This window comes from Lampris incognitus, chromosome 14 (assembly GCF_029633865.1).
Source record: "Lampris incognitus isolate fLamInc1 chromosome 14, fLamInc1.hap2, whole genome shotgun sequence".
NCBI lineage: Eukaryota > Metazoa > Chordata > Actinopteri > Lampriformes > Lampridae > Lampris > Lampris incognitus.
The window spans coordinates 46,703,376-46,728,738 of record NC_079224.1 but is presented as its reverse complement, the minus strand read 5'-3'; the positions used below and the strand labels follow the sequence as shown (position 1 = coordinate 46,728,738).

The 25,363-nt window shown below is 41.1% G+C and overlaps 2 gene segments (V, D, J or C); both read right to left on the bottom strand.

The window, feature by feature from the left end:
- Positions 1-3,006: 3,006 nt before the first annotated feature.
- Positions 3,007-3,439, bottom strand: LOC130123603 (T cell receptor alpha variable 38-2/delta variable 8-like; the record flags this gene model as incomplete). The annotated part of the segment is given in 2 exon segments: positions 3,007-3,326; positions 3,421-3,439. Coding segments are annotated over 2 exon segments (339 nt in total), but the record flags the coding sequence as incomplete, so codon positions are not given.
- Positions 3,440-16,138: 12,699 nt separating this feature from the next.
- On the bottom strand, positions 16,139-16,571 carry LOC130123453 (T cell receptor alpha variable 38-2/delta variable 8-like; the record flags this gene model as incomplete). The annotated part of the segment is given in 2 exon segments: positions 16,139-16,458; positions 16,553-16,571. Coding segments are annotated over 2 exon segments (339 nt in total), but the record flags the coding sequence as incomplete, so codon positions are not given.
- Between the last annotated feature and the right edge of the window lie 8,792 nt (positions 16,572-25,363).

Below are 25,363 nucleotides of genomic sequence, written 5' to 3'. Positions count from 1 at the left end.
GTCACATGTGTTCAGTGTGAACCTGCTCTCATCTGTGAAGAGCACAGGGCGCCAATGGCGAATCTGCCAACCAAGATGTTCTCTGGCAAAGGTCAATCGGGCTGCACGGTGTTGGGCTGTGAGCACAGGCCCCAATTGTGGACGTCGGGCCCTCATACCATCCTCATGCATTCTGTTTCTCACTGTTTGAGCAGAAACCTGCACATTAGTGGCCTGTTGAAGGTCGTTTTGTAGGGCTCCGGCAGTGCTCCTCCTGTTCCTCCTTGCACAAAGGACCAGATAGCGGTCCTGCTGCGGGGTTGTTGTCCTCCTGCGGCCCCCTCCACGTCTCCTGGTGTACTGGCCTGTCTCCTGGTACCTCCTCCATGCTCTGGACACTGTGCTGGGAGACACATCAAATCTTCTTGCCACAGCACGCATTGATGTGCCATCCTGGATGAGCTGCACTACCTGAGCAACTTCTGTAGGTTGCAGATACCGCCTCATGCCACCTCTAGTGGTGAGGGCACTAGCACAATGAAAAACTAACCAAAGATCGGCCAGAAAAGATGAGGACAGGCAAATGGTCTGTGGCCACCACCTGCAAATCCATTCCTTTTATAGGGGTTGTCTTGCAAATTGTCTAATTTCCACCAGGTGGAAATTAGACAATTTACCAACAGGTGAAATTGATTCACAAATCAGTGTTGCTTCCTAACTGGACAGGTTGATATCTCAAAAGTGTGATTGACTTGGAGCTACATTGCATTGCTTATGTGTTCCCTTTATTTTTTTGAGCAGTGTAGATAGATAGATAGATAGATAGATAGATAGATAGATAGATAGATAGATAGATAGATAGATAGATAGATAGATAGATAGATAGATAGATAGATAGATAGATAGATTTTTGTATGCTTTGATGAAATGCTTATGTTTGGTGCAAAGACTCAGAGACAGAGAATGGCAGCTCGTCTCAGCTCTCTGTCTCTGGAGGGCAGAAGTGAAGCTAGAAATCTCAGTGTAATCATAGACAGGGATCTGAATGTCAAGAGCCACATCCATCATCTCACAAGATCAGCCTTCTACAATCTTAACAATATCTCAGAAATCACTTTAAGGCAGAGAGAGCCGAGCACAAGGATGTAATTATGTTTAAATACACATGACAATAAAGTTGAATTGTAACTCGAGCTGAAGTGTGTAAATGTTCTGTCAGACACTGTCAGGTTTGTGTACAGTGACTCTGGGTTTCCTGTCACTGTGGGCCTCACAGCACAGTAGTACACAGCAGAGTCTGTCACTGCAGCAGAGGACATCTCCAGATCCACTCGTTTCTGTTCTCCGTTGAAGCTGATTGACAGTCTGAGATCTTCAGGTTGTCCTCTGACCACTGACTGCTGACTGCTGGGTGATGCAGAGAGGAGGAATTGGGCTGTAGATCCTGGTGACTGACGATACCACTGAAGGTTGTAAGGTGAGCCGGTGTAAATACAGGATAGAATAACTTTGGCTCCTTCTACACTTTGGACTGAAAGGGTCATGGGGTTGATTTCTTCTTCCAAACTACTACCTGAAAATTTTGGAAATATCCAAGAAGTCTTTGCAGTGAAAAGGTGTCGTTGTGGTAATTCAGTGAGTTAGTGTGGGCTTTGTGTGTTGGTTGTTGTCCATACTGTGCCTGCTGGTGATGGTAAATGTGTGTGTCTGCTTGTCAGCCTGTATGGTCAGAGTCAGTGTGCAGCAGGGTGTCATGGTGACAGCAGACTCACCTGTTAGTACAGAAAGGAACCAGATGAGATGGAGCAGCATGCTGCTGTTAGTTCAGCTGTCTCTTTAGTTGCACTGTGGACTTTACCAGTCCTTCCTGCTAACGTCCTCCCCTCATAGTGTGTCTGGCTCCTCCTATTCACCCACTGTTCACACCAACCTCCTCACTACTCCTCACATGCCAGCCAACCTCTTTGTTCTTCACTAGACCCACTAGCAGCTGTTTTACTGCATGTCCACATGGCTCTTCTGCTGCTGCTGCTGCCTTCATTTACTCCATTCATCTCATATGGGTGGGTTTGGGGCAGCACAGTGGCCCAGTGTTTAGCACTGTGCCTCACAGCAAGAAGGTCCTGGGTTCGAACCCCAGGCCGTACCAGGTCGTTTCTGTGTGGAGTTTGCATGTTCTGTGTGGGTTTCCTATGGGTGCTCTGGTTTCCTCCCACCATCAAAAAGAAATGTTAGGGTTAATACTGCTGTCTCTGCCCCTGAGCAAGGCAATGGAAAGAAGAATTGGAGTTGGTCCCCGGGTGTTGCAGCTGCCCACTGCTCCTATACAATAGGGTGATTACATGCAAATAACACATTCATTATAACCTGTACAATGACAAAATAAAGTGCCTTTCTCTCTTTCTTTCTTTCTTTCTTTCTTTCTGTCTATCATTATATGGGAGACGGTATTGGATTGAAAGCTGTTTTCTTCCCAAAACAATTAAATATTGAATAACACGTATATAATATTGCAAAATAAAATCGCATATTACAAATTTTGTTAAAATGAGGACTTAACCTCAACCAGATTTGGACAGCACGGAGTTTTTGCTGCCTTGAAAGTTTTATTTGTAACTTATTTCACAATGTATTAACATTAATCTAAATATAGCATTCTATTAAATTTGTATTTTACTAATTGTTCAATATTGATTTTCTTCATTTCATTTAAGAAGCATCATTTATATAATAACAAAATGTTTAACAACATTAAGATTTGACACGTAGGGAACAATTAACCACAGCTCATCTTGGAAGCTGGAGTGCAGATGAAGATGTGTTATTGTAGTGTTGGCAGTGACACTGGACAAATCAGCAGTTGTAGGAAGCTGGCTTGTCAACCTGTCCAATGAGTTTTTCTTCAACAAGGTGACTATGAGATTAAAATGTGAATACTGCCCTCTAGTGGATCTGGTTTATCGTTGCGTTTTCTCTGGATTCTTGATAGACACTCCAAAGGTTTTTGTAGTACGTCTTGCAGTTTCCTGTCACTGTGGGCCTCAGAGCACAGTAGTACACAGCAGAGTCAGACAGCTGCAGACTCTGGATCTTCAGAGGAACTGATCTTGAGCTGGAATCCAGGCTGGAATCAAATCTCTCCTTGAACCCGTCCGCTGTGTTCCCTGATCCAAAAGTAAAGCGGCTCAGAATGAATGTGGGCTTGTCGTCTGCAGCCTGTCTGTACCAGAAAAGATATGGACTTGATTGACTGGTGTTATAGTGACAGTCCAGTGTTACTGTCTCTCCCTCACTAACAGTCACATCTCCTTTGGGTTGGAGCACGTTGTCTTTTTGAGCTCTGCATTCTGTGGGACAACAACAGACGGTGTCAGTGTGAGGAAAAGAATCCACAAGACAAAGTTCAGATTAATAACAAGCAAACAAAGAGTTGTGTCCTACCAAAGCACATAGCAGCCAACAGGAGTGAGATGAGCAGGAAGCTCATAGCTCTTCTGTTCAGTAACTATGAGCTCCAGTGACCAGAGAGGACTTCCTGTGTCTCACTGTGGAACCTGGTTTTAGCTCCAACACTAAGTGGTAGATTTGAAGGGGGGACTTGTTCAGAGTGACAGGGCTGATGACCAATCCCCTGTTATTACTGCTGCTGACAGGTTCAGACTGTACAACACATTTTACATCATATTCCTGTTGAGGGGAATTGTCTTTAAAACAATGAACAAGTGTTATGTTATTATTATTTGTGTGATTCCATTTTGGTGAATCTTTGCATATAAATAACACATTTAATATGGTGGTGGTTTGGTTGTTTGTCTTTTATGGAGGAAACCTGAAGAAGAATTGCATTGTGTTATGAAGAATATTGAAAATAAACAAAAATGTGGAAATCATTATTTTGGAAAAGCACATTCATCCTGTTTCATTAAAGAGTGTGGGTGTGATGTGCTAATAAACTGATGGAATCACAGCAAAGTTGATGGAGTATTTGGAAAGAAATAAAGGTTTGTTTTCCCTCATCATTTTAATTGTAGATGGCTGAAACCTAAAATCATCCTCAGACTGTTGATCTGTTTTCATAATTTGAAGAACTTTTAGCATCTCAGTGTATCTCTGAGGATTCAGCTGTGATTCCACTCAGCTCTACATGACTCTTCATCACTATGAAGAACCTGAATGGACTAAATGACAACAAGTAAACAAAGACATGAGTCCTGAAACCAGACTCCAGCCAACATGAAAACTAAAGTTAAAGGCTTGAAGTCAGTCATTCATGTGATGTAACTAATGTCATAGGAAGGTGGAGGTCCAACCGTCTCTATCAAGTTAATGAGAAACATTGATCATGAACATTGTCAAATAGTATCCTGATGGTGTCCTGAAGATGCATCAAAGCCATGACCACATCTCATCCACAGTTATAGTAAAAAAATACAAAGAGGAGGGAAAGAAAACACTAATCCAGTTCCACTGAATGAACAAGAAGTTATATTTAATTAAACTTAAATATAAAGATAACTATATTTGCACAAAGTGCAAAAACATTAGTCCAGTTATGAACTCTGATACATTATTTCCATTATGTGGGTATGAAAACTCTACTTGATTGATCTGCTGTTAAATGACAAGCAGCTGAAGTTTGTAAATGTTCTGTCAGACACTGTCAGGTTTTTGTACAGTGACTCTGGGTTTCCTGTCACTGTGGGCCTCACAGCACAGTAGTACACAGCAGAGTCTGTCACTGCAGCAGAGGACATCTCCAGATGAAACGCTTTTCTTTCTCTCTCATGCTTAAGAGTCAACCCTGGTACTTTCTCTGAATATTCCATGATGAGAAGCTGTGGAGGTGAGCTGGAGTACTGTCGATACCAGTAGAGGTTGTTTGTAGAGACAGAGTAGTTGCAGGAGAGAGTGACCCTGTCTCCTTCCAAAGCCAGAATTCTATCATGAAATGGTGTAACTGAATCCTCAGAGAACCCTAGATAGACACATGGATTTTTACAAACACAATAGTTCATGGAAACACCTTATGGATAATAATAGGACGTATGTTCTTCCATCTCATATTTACCAGAATGAAAGGTAGATATCATCAGCCAGATTAAATGGAGTAACATTGTGACTGAAGTGTATTGAATCACCAAGTGAAAAGAACTCAGCTGCTCTTCAGTTCCAACATGAAGTCTTTAACATTCAGTTCTCTAACTCCTCCCCTTGTCTTGGTCTGTGTAGTGTTGTGGTGGTGGAGATTTAAAAATTAATGTCATGATGGACCCTTCACCTCTTTGTTCTCTTTACTAAAATATTATATATATATATATATATATATAAGGGGATTCTTACATTATAACAAATGATAAATGTGTTGATCTAAACAGGACGACATAGAATAAGATTAGTCATTATAATTATTAAATGGTTTCTGAACATGACCCAAAGTCAATAAGTCTCACCAACCATGACAGAGACAAAAACTGTGGAAAGAAAGGTCCTCCTTATCAAGTGCCTCTATTTAAACAGACAACGGCCATCAGTAATATTTTCCGAAGAAATAACAACGGGGGGACAGAATTAGCACAATGGCGCCCCCAAGGGTCGGCCAGGGGTGGCCACGGCCACCCCAATACTATTCCTGGGCCCCCTGCTGCCCCCCCCCCCCCAGCCACGAGTCGCATATGCAGAATATGCTTCTGATTAAGCATAATATGCTTCTATCTGATATTTTACATTAGGTGCCGTTCATTTAAATCAATAATGTATATCTCTCATAATACAGTCATACAGTTGCAGAATCAACCTTCTATTGATATGCATCATATATTATCTGTTTAGTGTGCTAATGTCATTGATAAAGTCATGTTTTTGCTGGATGTTATCGATATGCTATAAACTCTGTGTACCCAATCCACAGATGAAGAAGCGGAGAGAGAGAGAGGGGGGGGGGGGGGAGGGAGAGGGAAAAGTCGATTAGTTTTGGGAGAAATGTCATTTGTCTTGACTCCCCAGCTCCTTCCATTGCAGCCAGGCCTCTGTGCTTTCACAGCAGGAGCACGCTTGTTCTTCTCCTACTTGCTGTCATCGCTTCGTCTTTCAAGCAACCTGACAGCTCGACAGAAGAGTGTGTTCCCCGCCTCTCCCTTCCTTCTCGACACAACTCCTCCAGGGCAGCCAAATGAATCAGGAACAAAGCATTTGCCTTGCAGAAAATGCACCAGTCCAGCTCAGTCATGACTCTCATCACAGTGGTAAACGATTTATAGTGACGACCAGGGAACATGATGTTTTGTATGCGTGTTCAAAAGTAAGACAGGGTGCTAAAATAATGAGTCTTGAAAGAATACCTGTTAAATAAGCATGACTAAACACCACCACTCACCTGTCACCATAGACACTGCTACTTGTCCCATGGATTAGTCAAGCAGTCTCGCTTCCATCAAGTAACCACCAAGCTCTGACTTCCATCAAGTTATTTTTCTTCTAAGACTAGAATACAATGCAGAATTTGTTAAATGAATCTACAGAAGACATTAATACTTTTCTTTATCAAGACAGTTTAACGTTTCAATGCAGAATAAACTGTTTTTGAATGTTGTATTGACACATTGGAAAGATCAGCAGGTGTAGGAAGCTGGCTTGTCAAACTGTCCAATGTGTTTTTCTTCAGAAAGGAATCAAAGACTTTAAAATGTGAATACTGCCCTCTAGTGGATCTGGTTTATCGTTGCGTTGTCTCTGGATTCTTGATAGACACTAAAGGTTTTTGTAGTACGTCTTGCAGTTTCCTGTCACTGTGTGCCTCAGAGCACAGTAGTACACAGCAGAGTCAGACAGCTGCAGACTCTGGATCTTCAGAGGAACTGATCTTGAGCTGGAATCCAGGTTGGAATCAAATCTCTCCTTGAACCCGTCCACTGTGGTCCCTGATCCAACAGTAAAGCGGCTCAGAATGAATGTGGGCTTGTCATCTGCAGCCTGTCTGTACCAGTAAAGAGATGGACTTGATCCACTGGTGTTATAGTGACAGTCCAGTGTTACTGTCTCTCCCTTACTAGCAGTCACATCTCCTTTGGGTTGGAGCACGTTGTCTTTTTGAGCTCTGCATTCTGTGGGACAGCAACAGACGGTGTCAGTGTGAGGAAAAGAATCAACAAGACAAAGTTCAGATTAATAACAAGCAAACAAAGAGTTGTGTCCTACCAAAGCACATAGCAGCCAACAGCAGTGAGATGAGCAGGAAGCTCATAGCTCTTCTGTTCAGTAACTATGAGCTCCAGTGACCAGAGAGGACTTCCTGTGTCTCACTGTGGAACCTTGTTTTAGCTCCAACACTAAGTGGTAGATTTGAAGGAGGGGCTTGCTGACAGGTTCAGACAGTACAACACATTTTAGATCATATTCCTGTTGAGGGGAATTGCCCTTTAAAACAATGAACACGTCTTAATATTCAACTTCTACAGTTGCATCAAACATTTGTCTACCTATCTTTTGACGTCATGAATTGGGTTGTTTGGTTGTCTGTTTTTACTTGAGTGGATGTGAACTAAGTGCAATATTTTGTAAATAACATGGACATTTAAAAAAATGTACAGTCAACACTGTGTATAAAGTTGTTGTGAAATTTTTATAAGAAAAATGCTGCCTTTTGCAAATGTCTGGATTATCTGGACAGAAACAAACTAAGACATGAGTTATCAAACCAAACTCCAACCAACTTCAGAGCTAATCTTAAAGATTTGTAGTCAACCAGTCAAATGTTCATGTAATGTAACAATTGTTACATGAAGGGTTTATGTGAAACCATCTCCATAAGTTGTAGACAAAGTTATTGATTACAGCTCTGCTTTCAATACCATTTGTACCATCCAAACTGGTGTTGAAACTCAGAGGTCTTGGTCTGGGCAACTCTATCTGTAATTGGTCATTTGATTTCCTGAGAGGCCCGTCCAAGACTGTGAGAATAGGTAAAACATAATCATCCACATTAGTTCTTAAGACTGGCACACCTCAGGGCTGATGTCTAGGCCCCCTAATGTACAGTCTGTTTACACACGACTGTGTAGCCAAATATGACAACAACAGCGTCACTGAATTCACAGATGACACCACAGTGATTGGAGTAATAAGTGACAGTGATGAGACGGCCTATAGGAGGGAAGTGGAAGATTTAACCATATGGAGCCATGATAACGACCTCTCTCTCTCAATGTCAGTAAGACAAAATAAATCATTGTTGCCTTTAGAAAGACTGAAGGAAATCACGTTCCTATTTCCATCAATGGATAATATGTTGAAATTGTGGACAGTTTTAGAGTTCTCAGTTTACACATCACTGACACAAGCACATGGTCTGTCAACACCAATTGCATCCTCAAGAAGGCACAGCAGAGACCATCTTTTTGGAGGCGTCACATTGGCACACATTTGGTATGAATATATAAACTCTTATTAACTTTTATCTCAATACCACGGAGTGCATATTCACAGGCTGTACCACAGTGTGGTTTGGTAACCTGACTGCTCAGGACTGCAGACTGCTGCAAAGGACTGAAACAACAGCAGCAAATATCATTGGCAGGGAACTACCACAACTTGATAATATTCACACCACTAGCTGCAAAACGAAAGCCCAAAAATCATTAAGGACACCAACCACACCACTAATGTTCTGTTCTCACTCCTTCCATGTAAAAGCATCAAATCACACACCACCCGTCTCAGTAATCGTTTCTTTCCACAGGCAGTGAAGTTGCTGAACAGTTGGCGCACCCATATGCACCTTACACTCTTTTGTTATTGTGTACTGTATATTGTGTATATAATGTATGAATTCTGTGTACATAGTCTATGTAGGTCTGTATTGTGGGGGGGGGGTTTGGGGGGGTGTCCTTGTGTCCTTTGTGTTAAGACAGAGAGAGCACAAAGCACACGAATTTCATTGTATTTAAATACACATGACAACAATGTTGAACTTCAGCTTGGCCTTGAGCTGAAGAGTGTAAATGTTCTGTCAGACACTGTCAGGTTTGTGTACAGTGACTCTGGGTTTCCTGTCACTGTGGGCCTCACAGCACAGTAGTACACAGCAGAGTCTGTCACTGCAGCAGAGGACATCTCTAAATCCACTCGCTTCTCTTCTTTGTCATGCTGGATGTTCACTCCTGATATTGCGTTGGTTTTGTATCCTGAGGAGTCCATTGTGAGAAACTGTGGAGCTGATCCAGGATACTGGCGGTACCATAACAAGGTGTCAACCCTAGAACTGTTGTATCTACAGGAGAGTTTAACCTCATCACCCTCAGTTACATCTTCAGTATTCTTATCTGGTCTGATGGTGTCTGCAGAACTCTGAGCTGGAAGAAAAAGGTGAAACACAGAATTCAAGCATTTTCATTCAGATTCAGATTCAGATTCAGACAACTTTATCTATTGCAGAAGGACAGTTCAGTGTTCCAATCTACCCAGACCATACACAAACTCAAAGACAAGTGACAATCATCAGTATGTCAGAGACATTTTGGTTCAGCATGTCAAATTTTGCAACATGCTTGTATATTTGTTGTTTATTGTTGTTTAAAACAATAAGAAAAAAAAATAATCAGATCAAACGTGACCTTAGGTTTTGAGAAAAATATGACAGGATATCTTACCCCATATGGCACACAATAAAATAACAGAAGAGAGCATCACCAAAGCTAACTTGAGGAAGAGTAGAAGGTGAGAGGAAGCTGGACAGGAATGAATCTCCTTTTAAAGATTCAAAGTAAAAATTCAGTCATAAGCACTGAGGGGGAACTTTGCTCCTCCTCTTGTCTTAAATCAGTATCCTGAAAACATCAGGAAATGCTGTCGTCGTTCAGGAGAGTCCAGCAGGTGGCAGTATAACCAAATACATATGTGAGTTGTTGTGTTTGGAGTCTCTGGTGATGTGCTGTTTTATTACAGTGACTCTGGGTCTCCTGTCACTGTGGGCCTCAGCACAGTAGTACAGAGCAGAGTCCGTCACTGCAGCAGAGGACATCTCCACTTCTACTCGGTTTCTCCTTTCATTCAGTCTAACAGCAAGTCGAGGATGAGGAGGTGTTGCTTCGACTACAGAAGGTACTGCTGTGTCTGTGACCAGGAGAAGGAAAGTGGGAATAGATCCAGCTTTCTGTTGGTACCACTGAATATTATCAGTTTGAAGTGTATAATTACAGGGGAGAATAACACTGTGACCCTCCACTGAAAACAGCTCAGAACTGGTGGCAGTGAGGCGTCTTCATAGGTGTCACCTACCAGACACCAGACTGATTACATTCACAAAAACACCATGAAGAAATAACGTTAAAAAACACATGAAGAAAACACATAGCTCCCTGATTTATTATGGAAGTGTTTGCATACTGACAAGAGCTGAGAACAGTAAAATTGTGATGAGCGTCATCGTGGTTGTTCAGAGAAAATCTAATGGATGAATGTTGTGATGTGAAAGTAGTGGTGTCTCTGATGAGCTGTGATGGGTCAGATCTTTACAGGTTGGAATAAACAGCTCTCTGCCTGCAGCTTCCTCTGTAGTCAAGGGGAGGAGCCACAGATGAAGCCAGAGTCCCAATCCTGGACCTGGACAGGTTTCCATGCTGGTAGGATGGGATGGTGTGATGGTGCACTTCAGATGGTTTATTTAGGGTTAGATGGTACAGTATATAATGTTTTATTATTAAACCTGTTTTATTCCCAGTACAATTGAATCTTCACTAACATGTATATGATATTTTAACACACAGTTACCAAGTTTGTTAAAAGGAGAAATTCACCTCATTCTGACTTGGAACACATGAATATGTTCTTTCTTCATAACTGTTAGTTGTTGTTTGCTATCATATAATAGTATCATTAATTTTGATACACCTCATTCAATTCAATAAGTAGTTAACTATTTATTCAGTATTCATTTACTTCAACTTATTTGACAATCACCGTTTTCACAACTTCATTAAGAAATTTGATGTTTTCTGCTTCAACGAGGAGTCGATGAGATTAAAATGTGAATACTGCCCTCTAGTGGACGTGGGTTAACATTGTGTTGTCTCTGGATTCTTGATAGACACTCCAAAGGTTTTTGTAGTACGTCTTACAGTTTCCTGTCACTGTGGGCCTCAGAGCACAGTAGTACACAGCAGAGTCAGACAGCTGCAGACTCTGGATCTTCAGAGGAACTGATCTTGAGCTGGAATCCAGGATGGACTCAAATCTCTCCTTGAACCCGTCCGCTGTGTCCCCTGATCCAAAAGTAAAGCGGCTCAGAATGAATGTGGGCTTGTCGTCTGCAGCCTGTCTGTACCAGTAAAGATATGGACTTGATCCACTGGTGTTATAGTGACAGTCCAGTGTTACTGTCTCTCCCTCACTAACAGTCACACCTCCTTTGGGTTGGAGCACGTTGTCTTTTTGAGCTCTGCATTCTGTGGGACAACAACAGACGGTGTCAGTGCGAGAAAAAGAATCAACAAGACAAAGTTCAGATTAATAACAAGCAAACCAAGAGTTGTGTCCTACCAAAGCACATAGCAGCCAACAGCAGTGAGATGAGCAGGAAGCTCATAGCTCTTCTGTTCAGTAACTATGAGCTCCAGTGACCAGAGAGGACTTCCTGTGTCTCACTGTGGAACCTTGTTTTAGCTCCAACACTAAGTGGTAGATTCAAAGGCGGGGCTTGTTCAGAGTGACAGGGCTGATGACCAATCCCCTATTATTACTGCTGCTGACAGGTTCAGACAGTATTTCACCTATTGGTAGATCTAAAGTCCTGCCTACTACTGATCACTTCCACACGATGCTTAACTTTGGTTTCATAAGTATCAGATCACTGTGTACCAAAGCCTTATAAATAAACGATCTGGTTCTTGAGCATAGTTTCGGTATGATTGGTTTATGTAAAACATTGCTGAAACAAAACAGTTTCCTTCCCTTATATGAAGCTTTTCCACCCGACTATACATATGCCTATGTAGCTCGGGCAAATAAACAAGGTGGGGGTGTCGCCCTCATATATAAATCTATTTTCAATCTTTCTTCTATTCTTGAATCTAAATTCCAATCATTTGAGGACCTTGTGGGTTCATCTCTCTCAGCCATGAATAGACTCACCTCAGTCCAGGTTGTGATACTCTATCGACCTCCTGGCTCTTACTCACTGTTTCTTTTTCTTTTTTTCTTTTTGGACCCCCCCCCCTTCTTTTTTCTCCTCAATTGTCCTTGGCCAATTACCCTATTTTACGAGCCGTCCCGGTCACTGCTCCACCCCCTCTGCCGGCCCGGGTAAAGCTGCAGACTACCACATGCTTCCTCCGGTACATGTGGAGTCACCAGCCGCTTCTTTTCACCTGACAGTGAGGAGTTTCACCAGCAGGATGTAGCACGTGGGAGGATCATGCTATTATCCCCAGTTCTCCTGCCCCCCTGAACAGACGCCCTGACCGACCAGAGGAGGTGCTAGTGCAGCAACCAGGACACATACCCACATCCGGCTTGCCACCCGCAGAAACAGCCAATTGTGTCTGTAGGGACGCCCGACCAAACCGGAGGTGAAACGGGGATTCGAACCGGAGATAACCCGTGTTGGTAGGCAACGGAATAGACCACTACACTACCTGGACGCCTAATCAGTGTTTCTTAAAGAATATGAAGAATTTGTCTCAGGGCTTGTTACTCATTATGATGTGATTATAATTCTTGGTGATTTAGATATTCATCTGAATAAGGCTGCTGATCCGCTAAGAAAAGCCTTTCTGGCACGAGCTGATACTGTTGGGTTCGCTCAGTTTGTTCAAGAGTCGACTCATTGGTGACACCCTTGATTTGGTTTTATCTAAAGTGATACCTGTTTCTGATCTGAATTACTTGCAGACCACATCTGCTGTGTCAGATCATTTTCTCATGCATTATTGGCTTATCCAGGTAATGTCGGCACAGATGTAGTTGCCACTCGCCACATTGGTCCCTCCACTGGAGCTGCATTTAGCAAGCAGCTGCCTAAAGTCTTGGATCCTTTCACCGTAGTGAGTCACTCTTGAAGATTTCACTAGTGAATTAAATGTGGCCCTCTCTAGTCTCCTCGGTTCAGTTGCACCTCTCACTACCAGAGCTAGGTGACTAAAGAGGCCTACACCCTGGTTTAAGATGAGACACGTGCTCTTAAGTGGGCCTGCAGGAGACTGGAACGTAAATGGCAGAAATCAAAACTGGTAGTTTTTACCTATCTTGGAATGAGTGTTTATTGAAATACAAGTGTGTAAGATAGATAGATAGACAAATAGATGTTTGTATGCTTTAATGAAATGCTTATGTTTGTTGCAAAGACTCAGAGACAGAGAATGGCAGCTCGTCTCAGCTCTCTGTCTCTGGAGTACAGAAGTGAAGCTAGAAATCTCAGTGTAATCATAGACAGGGATCTGAATGTCAAGAGCCACATCCATCATCTCACAAGATCAGCCTCCTACCATCTTAACAACATCTCAGAACTAAGGGCTTTCTTTCAAAATCAGACTGTGAGAAATTAACCCATGCTTTTATAACAAGTAGACTAGACTACTGTAGTGGACAATTCACCGGCCTCCCAAATTCCTTTGTGCGCCAACCACAATTAATTCAAAACGCGGCAGCACGTGTTCTCACCGGAAGTAGAAAGTATGAGGCCATTACACTGTTCTTACATCTCTGTATTGGCTCCGCGTCAAAACTAGAATCCATTTTAAACTTGTGTTAATTGTCCACAAAGTGCTAAATAGTCTTGCACCACACTATATAAAAGACATGCTCATTACTTACAAGCCAGCATATTTGACAATGTTCATGATCAATGTTTCTCATTAACTTGGAGACGGTTGGACCTCCACCTTCCTATGACATTAGTTACATCATATGAATGACTGACTTCAAGCCTTTAACTTTAGTTTTCATGTTGGCTGGAGTCTGGTTTCAGGACTCATATCTTTGTTTACTTGTTGTCATTTAGTCCATTCAGGTTCTTCATAGTGATGAAGAGTCATGTAGAGCTGAGTGGAATCACAGCTGAATCCTCAGAGATACACTGAGATGCTAAAAGTTCTTCAAATTATGAAAACAGATCAACAGTCTGAAGATGATTTTAGGTTTCAGACATCGACAATTAAAATGATGAGGAAAAACAAACCTTTATTTCTTTCCAAACACTCCATCAGCTTTGCTGTGATTCCATCAGTTTATTAGCACATCACACCCACACTCTTTAAGGCAGAGAGAGCCCGAGCACAAGGATTTAATTGTGTTTAAATACACATGACAATAAAGTTGAATTGTAACTCGAGCTGAAGTGTGTAAATGTTCTGTCAGACACTGTCAGGTTTGTGTACAGTGACTCTGGGTTTCCTGTCACTGTGGGCCTCACAGCACAGTAGTACACAGCAGAGTCTGTCACTGCAGCAGAGGACATCTCCACATCCACTCGTTTCTGTTCTCCGTTGAAGCTGATTGACAGTCTGAGATCTTCAGGTTGTCCTCTGACCACTGACTGCTGACTGCTGGGTGATGCAGAGAGGAGGAATTGGGCTGTAGATCCTGGTGACTGACGATACCAATGAAGGTTGTAAGGTGAGCCGGTGTAAATACAGGATAGAATAACTTTGGCTCCTTCTACACTTTGGACTGAAAGGGTCGTGGGGTTGATTTCTTCTTCCAAACTACTACCTGAAAATTTTGGAAATATCCAAGAAGTTGTTGCAGTGAAAAGGTGTCGTTGTGGTAATTCAGTGAGTTAGTGTGGGCTTTGTGTGTTGGTTGTTGTCCATAATGAGCCTGCTGGTGATGGTAAATGTGTGTGTCTGCTTGTCAGCCTGTATGGTCAGAGTCAGGGTGCAGCAGGTTGTCATGGTAACAGCAGACTCACCTGTTAGTACAGAAAGGAACCAGATGAGATGGAGCAGCATGCTGCTGTTAGTTCAGCTGTCTCTTTAGTTGCACTGTGGACTTTACCAGTCCTTCCTGCTAACGTCCTCCCCTCATAGTGTGTCTGACTCCCCCTGTTCACCCCCTGTTCACACCAACCTCCTCACTACTCCTCACATGCCAGCCAACCTCTGTGTTCTTCACTAGACCCACTAGCAGCTGTTTTACTGCATGTCCACATGGCTCTTCTGCTGCTGCTGCTGCCTTCATTTACTCCATTCATCTCATATGGGTGGGTTTGGGGCAGCACAGTGGCCCAGTGTTTAGCACTGTTCCTCACAGCAAGAAGGTCCTGGGTTCGAACCCCAGGCCGTACCAGGTCGTTTCTGTGTGGAGTTTGCATGTTCTGCGTGGGTTTCCTATGGGTGCTCTGGTTTCCTCCCACCATCAAAAAGAAATGTTAGGGTTAATACTGCTGTCTCTGCCCCTGAGCAAGGCAATGGAAAGAAGAATTGGAGTTGGTCCCCGGGTGCTGCAGCTGCCCACTGCTCCTATACAATAGGGTGATTACATGCAAAGAACACATTCATTATAACCTGTACAATGACAAAATAAAGTGCCTTTCTCTCTTTCTTTCTTTCTTTCTTTCTTTCTTTCTGTCTATCGTTATATGGGAGACGGTATTGGATTGAAAGCTGTTTTCTTCCCAATACAATTAAATATTGAATAACATGTATATAATATTGCAAAATAAAATTGCATATTACAAATTTTGTTAAAATGAGGACTTAACCTCAACCAGATTTGGACAGCACAGGAGTTTTTGCTGCCTTGAAAGTTTTATTTGTAACTTATATCACAATGTATTAACATTAATCTAAATATAGCATTCTATTAAATTTGTATTTTACTGATTGTTCAATATTGATTTTCCTCATTTCATTTAAGAAGCATCATTTACATATTAACAAAATGTTTAACAACATTAAGATTTGACACGTAGGGAACAATTAACCACAGCTCATCTTTGAAGCTGGAGTGCAGATGAAGATGTGTTATTGTAGTGTTGGCAGTGACACTGGACAAATCACTAGTTGTAGGAAGCTGGCTTGTCAACCTGTCCAATGTGTTTTTCTTCAACAAGGTGACGATGAGATTAAAATGTGAATACTGCCCTCTAGTGGGAGTGGTTTAACATCGCGTTGTCTCTGGATTCTTGATATACACTCTAAAGGTTTTTGTAGTACGTCTTGCAGTTTCCTGTCACTGTGGGCCTCAGAGCACAGTAGTACACAGCAGAGTCAGACAGCTGCAGACTCTGGATCTTCAGAGGAACTGATCTTGAGCTGGAATCCAGGCTGGAATCAAATCTCTCCTTGAACCCGTCCTCAGTGTTCCCTGATCCAAAAGTAAAGCGGCTCAGAATAAATGTGGGCTTGTCGTCTGCAGCCTGTCTGTACCAGAAAAGATATGGACTTGAGTCACTGGTGTTATAGTGACAGTCCAGTGTTACTGTCTCTCCCTCACTAACAGTCACATCTCCTTTGGGTTGGAGCACGTTGTCTTTTTGAGCTCTGCATTCTGTGGGACAACAACAGACGGTGTCAGTGTGAGGAAAAGAATCAACAAGACAAAGTTCAGATTAATAACAAGCAAACAAAGAGTTGTGTCCTACCAAAGCACATAGCAGCCAACAGCAGTGAGATGAGCAGGAAGCTCATAGCTCTTCTGTTCAGTAACTATGAGCTCCAGTGACCAGAGAGGACTTCCTGTGTCTCACTGTGGAACCTGGTTTTAGCTCCAACACTAAGTGGTAGATTTGAAGGCGGGGCTTGTCCAGAGTGACAGGGCTGATGACCAATCCCCTGTTATTACTGCTGCTGACAGGTTCAGACAGTAAAACACGTTTTACATTCAATTCAATTTTATTGTCATTAAAAACAATGTGCAGGCACATGTTAAAAATGAAATGAGGGCTGTGGCTTCACCAAACAGTGCAAGACAGACACAGACAAACACAGCAAACACAGTATAAGATATACACACATGAAGACCCAGCTAAAAATAAGTTTAAAATAAGTTAAAAGTTATAAGATACATCATATTCCTGTTGAGGGGACTTGTCTTTAAAACATTCAATACGTATTATGTTGTTCTTATTTATGTGATTCTTATAAAGTTGAATCCATTTTGGTTCATCTTTGAAAATGAAAGACATTTAATATTCAAATGTTTAAAATTTGAGCTATTTATTATTTGGATTTTGTTTTTGTTTGTGTTTTGTTTTTGTTTTTTTCTCTTTTGCCTTTTATGAAGAACACCTGAAGAATAATTGCGTTGTGTTATGAATAACATAGATAATAAAAATTCAGAAATCTTTGTTTTGGAAAAGTACATTCATCCTGTGTCATTAAAGAGTGTGGGGTGTGATGTGCTAATAAACTGATGGAATCACAGCAAAGTTGATGGAGTATTTGGAAAGAAATTAAGGTTTGTTTTTCCTCATCATTTTAATTGTAGATGTCTGAAACCTAAAATCATCTTCAGACTGTTGATCTGTTTTCATAATTTGAAGAACTTTTAGCATCTCAGTGTATCTCTGAGGATTCAGCTGTGATTCCACTCAGCTCTACATGACTCTTCATCACTATGAAGAACCTGAATGGACTAAATGACAACAAGTAAACAAAGATATGAGTCCTGAAACCAGACTCCAGCCAACATGAAAACTAAAGTTAAAGGCTTGAAGTCAGTCATTCATGTGGTGTAACTAATGTCATAGGAAGGTGGAGGTCCAACCGTCTCTATCAAGTTAATGAGAAACATTGATCATGAACATTGTCAAATAGTATCCTGATGGTGTCCTGAACATGCATCAAAGCCATGACCACATCTCATCCACAGTTATAGTAACAAAATACATAGAGAAGGGAAAGAAAACACTAATCCAGTTCCACTGAATGAACAACAAGTTATATTTAGTTAAACTTAAATATAAATACGGCTGTATCATAACAAAGTCCAAAAGCAGTAGTCCAGTTATGAACTCAGATACATTATTTTCATTATGTGTCTATGGAAACTCTCCTTGATTGATCTGCTGTTAAATGACAGAAGCAGCTGAAGTGTGTAAATGTTCTGTCAGACACTGTCAGGTTTGTGTACAGTGACTCTGGGTTTCTTGTCACTGTGGGCCTCACAGCACAGTAGTACACAGCAGAGTCTGTCACTGCAGCAGAGGACATCTCCAGATGAAACGCTTTTCTTTCTCTCTCATGCTTAAGAGTCAACCCTGGTACTTTCTCTGAATAGTCCGTGATGAGAAGCTGTGGAGGTGAGCTGGAGTACTGTCGATACCAGAAAAGGTTCGGTGAAGAGACGGAGTAGTTGCAGGAGAGAGTGACCCTGTCTCCTTCCAAAGCCAGAATTCTATCATGAAATGGTGTAACTGAATCCTCAGAGAGCCCTAGACAGACACATGGATTTTTACAAACACAATAGTTCATGGAAATACCTTATGGATAATATTAGGATATATGTTCTTCCATTTCATATTTACCAGTATGAAAGGTAGATATCATCAGCCAGATTAAATGGAGTAACATCATGACTGAAGTGTATTGAATCACCAAGTGAAAATAACTGAGCAGCTCTTCAGTTCCAACATGAAGTCTTGGACATTCAGTTCTCTAACTCCTCCCCTTGTCTTGGTCTGTGTAGTGTTATAGTGGTGGAGGTTTAGAAATTAATGTCGTGATGGACCCTTCACCTCTTTGTTCTCTTTACTAAAAAAATAAATAAAAAAATAAATAAGGTGATTTTTACATTTTAAGAAATGATAAATGTGTTGATCTAAACAGGACGACATAGAATAAGATAAGTCATTATAATTATTAAATGGTTTCTGAACATGACCCAAAGTCAATAAGTCTCACCAACCATGACAGAGACAAAAACTGTGGAAAGAAAGGTCCTCCTTGTCAAGTGCCCCTATTTAAACCATCAGTAATATTTTCCTAAGGTATAACAAAGGAGGGACAGAATTAGCAAGACATAATCCATGTCAAGTTATGCGTGAAAGTATTTTAAACTACAATACAAAATAAAGAACCACATGACACAAAGCGGAGAATGTAAAAATTCTTTATCACACAACTTGGATTGAAATATTCTGCCTATACAATGAACAATTGGCAAGATATTAGAAGAACAACATTTAATTTTTTGTAATGAATGTTTTGAACTCAGCAGTAAAATATTATGAACAAAAAGTTAGCCGTTAAGCTAAAATGTTGAATGTTAATTGGGCTCAATACTAAATCAAGATGTTTAACACCGACATTTTGTCCTGCGTGTGAATTTATAACAATATTTAACCTTGAGCTGAACTATGTGTGCATTAACAGGTTTTGACGCGAACCTTCCATCAACCAGAAACAAGGATCCTCCATGGCCATGCTATGATTAGAGATACTAACTACTAGATACGATACTAACTACTGTTTTTAGTGACCTTGTTTGATCTGCTGATTGATCAGCTATTAAAGGTCAGAAGCAGCTGAAGTGTGTAAATGTTCTGTCAGACACTGTCAGGTTTTTGTACAGTGACTCTGATGAAACGCTTTTCTTTCTCTCTCATGCTTAAGAGTCAACCCTGGTACTTTCTCTGAATAGTCCGTGATGAGAAGCTGTGGAGGTGAGCTGGAGCACTGTCGATACCAGTAGAGGTACTGTGGAGAGACGGAGTAGTTGCAGGAGAGAGTGACCCTGTCTCCTTCCAAAGCCAGAATTCTATCATGAAATGGTGTAACTGAATCCTCAGAGAGCCCTAGATAGACACATGGATTTTTACAAACACAGTAGTTCATGGAAATACCTTATGCATAATAATTGGATGTATGTTCTTCCACTTCATATTTACCAGTATGAAAGGTAGATATCATCAGCCAGATTAAATGGAGTAACATCATGACTGAAGTGTATTGAATCACCAAGTGAAAATAACTCAGCAGCTCTTCAGTTCCAACATGAAGTCTCTGACATTCAGTTCTCTAACTCCTCCCCTTGTCTTGGTCTGTGTAGTGTTATAGTGGTGGAGGTTTAGAAATTAATGTCATGATGGACCCTTCACCTCTTTGTTCTCTTTACAAAATTATTTTTTAAATAAGGGGATTCTTACATTTTAAGAAATGATAAATGTGTTGATCTAAACAGGACGACATAGCATAAGATAAGTCATTATAATTATTAAATGGTTTCTGAACATGACCCAAAGTCAATAAGTCTCACCAACCATGACAGAGTCAAAAACTGTGGAAAGAAAGGTCCTCCTTGTCAAGTGCCTCTATTTAAACAGACCATGGCCATCAGTAATATTTTCCTAAGAAATAACAAAGGAGGGACAGAATTAGCAAGTGGTAACCCATGTCAAGTTATGTGTGAAAGTATTTTAAACTACAATACCAAATAAATAACCACATGACACAAAGCGGAGAATGTAAAAATTCTTTATCACGCAACTTGGATTGAAATATTCTGCTTAAAGAATGATCACTTGGCAAGATATTAGAAGAAAAACATTTAATTTTTAGTAATGAATGTTTTGAACTCAGCAGTAAAATATTATGAACAAAAAGTTAGCCGTTAAGCTAAAATGTTGAATGTTAATTGGACTCAATACTAATTCAACATGTTGTGCAGCAACTTCTTGTCCTGCGTGTGAATTTATAACAATATTTAACCTTGAGCTGAACTATGTGTGTATTAAAAGGTTTTGACGCAAACCTTCCATCAACCAGAAACAAGGATCCTCCATGGCCATGCTATGATTAGAGATACTAAATATCTCACCTTGTTTCTAATGAGCTGATATTAAATCTCTACTTGATTGTTCTGCTGTTAAATGACAGAAGCAGCTGAAGTGTGTAAATGTTCTGTCAGACACTGTCAGGTTTGTGTACAGTGACTCTGGGTTTCCTGTCACTGTGGGCCTCACAGCACAGTAGTACACAGCAGAGTCTGTCACTGCAGCAGAGGACATCTCCACTTCCATTTGAGTCTCATTCACTTTAACAGACAGTCTGGAGTTTGTATCTGCTCTGTTCATTATTGAACCTGATCTAGTGGAGGATATTAGAAACTGTGGTGGTTCTCCTGCGTCCTGGCGATACCAAAATAAGTAGTCTGCTGAGGAGTATTTACAGGAGAGAGTAACTTTGGCACCTTCTAGACCATGTACTCTGTCTTGGAGGGACTGGATGGTTTGCTGATAACTGGAACCTGCAGATGGGAAGAAATGATTAAAAAGTCAATAATCATGTCATATATTGAATCTATCTCATTGTTTTTTCTGTTAAAAAGGGATTCATAGTTTAACAAATACTGAGCTGCCAAAGTGTTTCTTACCAGTAAAGCCAGTGAATAAAACAAGTGGTAGGAGGAACTGCATGGCTGATGTCAGACGTCAAACAGAAACTGTGGCACAGCAACAATCACCTAGTTAAAGATGTGCTGGTTTCAGAGATCTGATCTGTTTCCCTGTCTGTCAAACTCCACTTCCTGCTGAAGAGGAAACAATGACTGGATCAACTCTGACAGCTTATTACAATCCACTCTCCAGATAGGTTTAGCAAGGATATTCAAATAAAACAATCAATTAATGATGGTTTAAGGATAATCTAATCTTTAAGGAATGTTGATAGAATAGAGTTATTATTATTAAATATTTTATATTACCTTCAGGTTGTCTTTCTTCTCCTGTCATCATGTAGTTTATCTTTTGTGGTTGGGTTTATATGTGAGACAGTATGGGATTTATTGTTGTGTTTCTTCTAAAACTAGAATACTACACATGAATATGTTGATGCCTGCTCAATCATCCAGGTGTAGAATCCCAGAAAAGTTGAATCAGTTCATCTGGACACAAGGTTTCATGGGAGAAACGTGTCATCGTTCATCTAGGAGACTGTCAGTCTCTTTGTCTCAGAGGCTGACGAAGTCACTTTGATGACGTCATGACCGAAGAAACCAACTGGCTGATGTCCAAAGTGGATGCAGTTACATATCCACACTGAATCACACGTTTTTTCACTATCAGATGAAACAGAAGACCTGCTGACTTTCTCTGCTCCCTCTCCTCCCCCATCATGCTGAAAATGTTCACCCTCCAGTGTTATCAGCCACTCTTCTTTTTCTTTTTTCTTTTGTTTTGGGGGTGGGGGGTACATTATGAATGGGGGCATTTGCTGGGCCAAGTGTAAAATCAACCTGTTGAACATGTGCTGACCCAATGTGTACTTAAAATACCTGATGCTCACTCTCAGCAGAGCCATAAGGTTTGTCTGCACTGTGTACTTCAGATTCACATTCAGACAACTTTATTTCTCCCAGAAGGACAATTCAGTTCCACAATCTACCCAGACCATACACAAGCTCACACACAAGCAGCAAGCAGCAGTATGTCAGAGACAAGAGACAGAGCAGTACATGGGCAAGAGATGCACACTGGCGCCATCGTGTGGCCATCCAAGCAGACTCACACGAGGACCAGGCGAAAGATAAAAATGCACAGTCAAGTCAATTTGGTTTGTATAGCCCAATATCACAAATTACAAATTAAAATAAGAAATAAATGAAGAAATAAACAAACAAATAAATAAAGCATCCTAAGATACATTGCACGTTACATTCCAGCACAACATTCAGTGAACGTACAGGCCCACAAGCCATGTGAAGAACAGACAAGGTAGAAACCAACTATTGTGGTTTAAAACCAAATAAAGCCTTCATTTAAAATGACTACTCTCAGGGCGTCCGTGTAGCGTAGCGGACTATTCCGTTGCTTAGCAACACGGGGATCGCTGGATCGAGTCCCCGTGTTACCTCCGGCTTGGTCCCTACAGACACAATTGGCCGTGTCTGCGAGTGGGAAGCCGGATGTGGGTATGTGTCCTGGTCGCTGCACTAGCGCCTCCTCTGGTCGATCGAGGCGCCTGGTCGGGGGGGGGGTTAGCGTGATCCTCCCACGCACTAACTCCCCCTGCTGGAACTCCTCACTGTCAAGTGAACAGAAGTGATGACTCTCATCACAGTGGTGAACGGTTTATAGTGACGACCAGGGAACACCATGTTTTGTATGCGTGTTCAAAAGTAAGACAGGGTGCTAAAATAATGAGTCTTGAAAGAATAGCTGTTAAATAAGCAGGACTAAACACCACCACTCACCTGTCACCATACACACTGCTACTTGTCCCATGGATTAGTCAAGCAGTCTCGCTTCCATCAAGGAACCACCAAGCTCTGACTTCCATCAAGTTATTTTTCTTCTAAGACTAGAATACAATGCAGAATTTGTTAAACGAATCTACAGAAGACATTAATACTTTTCTTTATCAAGACAGTTTAACGTTTCAATGCAGAATAAAATGTTTTTGAATGTTGGATTGACACATTTGAACAAATCAGCAGTTTTAGGAAGCTGGCTTGTCAAACTGTCCAATGTGTTTTTCTTCAACAAGGAACCAATGACTTTAAAATGTGAATACTGCCCTCTAGTGGATCTGGTTTATCATTGCGTTGTCTCTAGATTCTTGATAGACACTCTAAAGGTTTTTGTAGTACGTCTTGCAGTTTCCTGTCACTGTGGGCCTCAGAGCACAGTAGTACACAGCAGAGTCAGACAGCTGCAGACTCTGGATCTTCAGCGGAACTGATCTTGAGCTGGAATCCAGTCTGGAATCAAATCTCTCCTTGAACCCGTCCGCTGTGTTCCCTGATTCAGCAGTAATGCGGCTCAGAATGAATGTGGGCTTGTCGTCTGCAGCCTGTCTGTACCAGTAAAGATATGGACCTGTGTCACTGGTGTTATAGTGACAGTCCAGTGTTACTGTCTCTCCCTCACCAACAGTCACACCTCCTTTGGGTTGGAGCACGTTGTCTTTTTGAGCTCTGCATTCTGTGGGACAACAACAGACGGTGTCAGTGCGAGGAAAAGAATCAACAACACAAAGTTCAGATTAATAACAAGCAAACCAAGAGTTGTGTCCTACCAAAGCACATAGCAGCCAACAGCAGTGAGATGAGCAGGAAGCTCATAGCTCTTCTGTTCAGTAACTATGAGCTCCAGTGACCAGAGAGGACTTCCTGTGTCTCACTGTGGAACCTGGTTTTAGCTCCAACACTAAGTGGTAGATTTGAAGGAGGGGCTTGTTGACAGGTTCATACAGTACAACACATTTTAGATCATATTCCTGTTGAGGGGAATTTCCTTTAAAACAATGAACACGTCTTATTAGTCAACTTCTACAGTTGCATCAAACATGTGTCTACCTATCTTTTTAAGTCATGAATTGGGTTGTTTGGTTGTCTGTTTTTACTTGAGTGGATGTGAACTAAATGCAATATGTAGTGTATAACATGGACATTTTAAAAAAAAAGTACAGTCAACACTGTGCATAAAGTCGTTGTGAAATTTTTATAAGAGAAATGCTGCCTTTTGCAAATGTCTGGATTATCTGGACAGAAACAAACGGACATAAATGAAGAGGGAACTAAGACATGAGTTATCAAACCAAACTCCAACCAACATCACAACTAATCTTAAAGATTTGTAGTCAACCAGTCAAATCTTCATGTAATGTAACTATTGGTACATGAATGGTTTATGTGAAACCATCTCCATAAAGCTGTTGACAAAGTTATCCTGAAGATTTACCAGTTTCTATTAGCAAATCTCATCCACAGTCTCGGAACAAAAAACAGAAGTGACAGAAAACACACTTATCCACCTCCTCTGATTGAACAAGTCATAAAGTTTTGTGAAATTTTATAATTGGTCGTCATGTATTTTTACAAAGGGCAAATACATCAAACTGAATATTGCCGCTGATACAATATTGTCATTATTTAGATGTGAAACCTTATTTGATTAATCTTATGTTAAATGACAGAAGGAGCTATGTCAGCATGGATACCTATGTCTGAATGTGGTTTATTGATTACAGCGCTGCTTTCAATACCATTGTACCATCTAAACTGGTGTGGAAACTCAGAGGTCTTGGTCTGGGCAACTCTATCTCTAATTGCTCATTTGATTTCCTGAGAGGCCCGCCTAAGACTGTGAGAATAGGGAAAACATAATCATCCACATTAGTTCTTCAGACTGGCACACCTCAGGGCTGATGTCTAGGTCCCCTAATGTACAGTCTGTTTACACACGACTGTGGAGCCAAATATGACAACAGCATCATCATTGAATTCACAGATGACACCACAGTGATTGAAGTAAAGAGTGACAGTGATGAGACGGCCTATAGGAGGGAAGTGGAAGATATAACCATATGGTGCCATGATAATGACTTCTCTCTCTCAATGTCAGTAAGACAAAATAAATCATTGTTGCGTTTAGAAAGACTGAAGGAAATCACATTCCTATTGCCATCAGTGGATAATCTGTTGAAATTGTGGACAGTTTTAGAGTTCTCAGTTT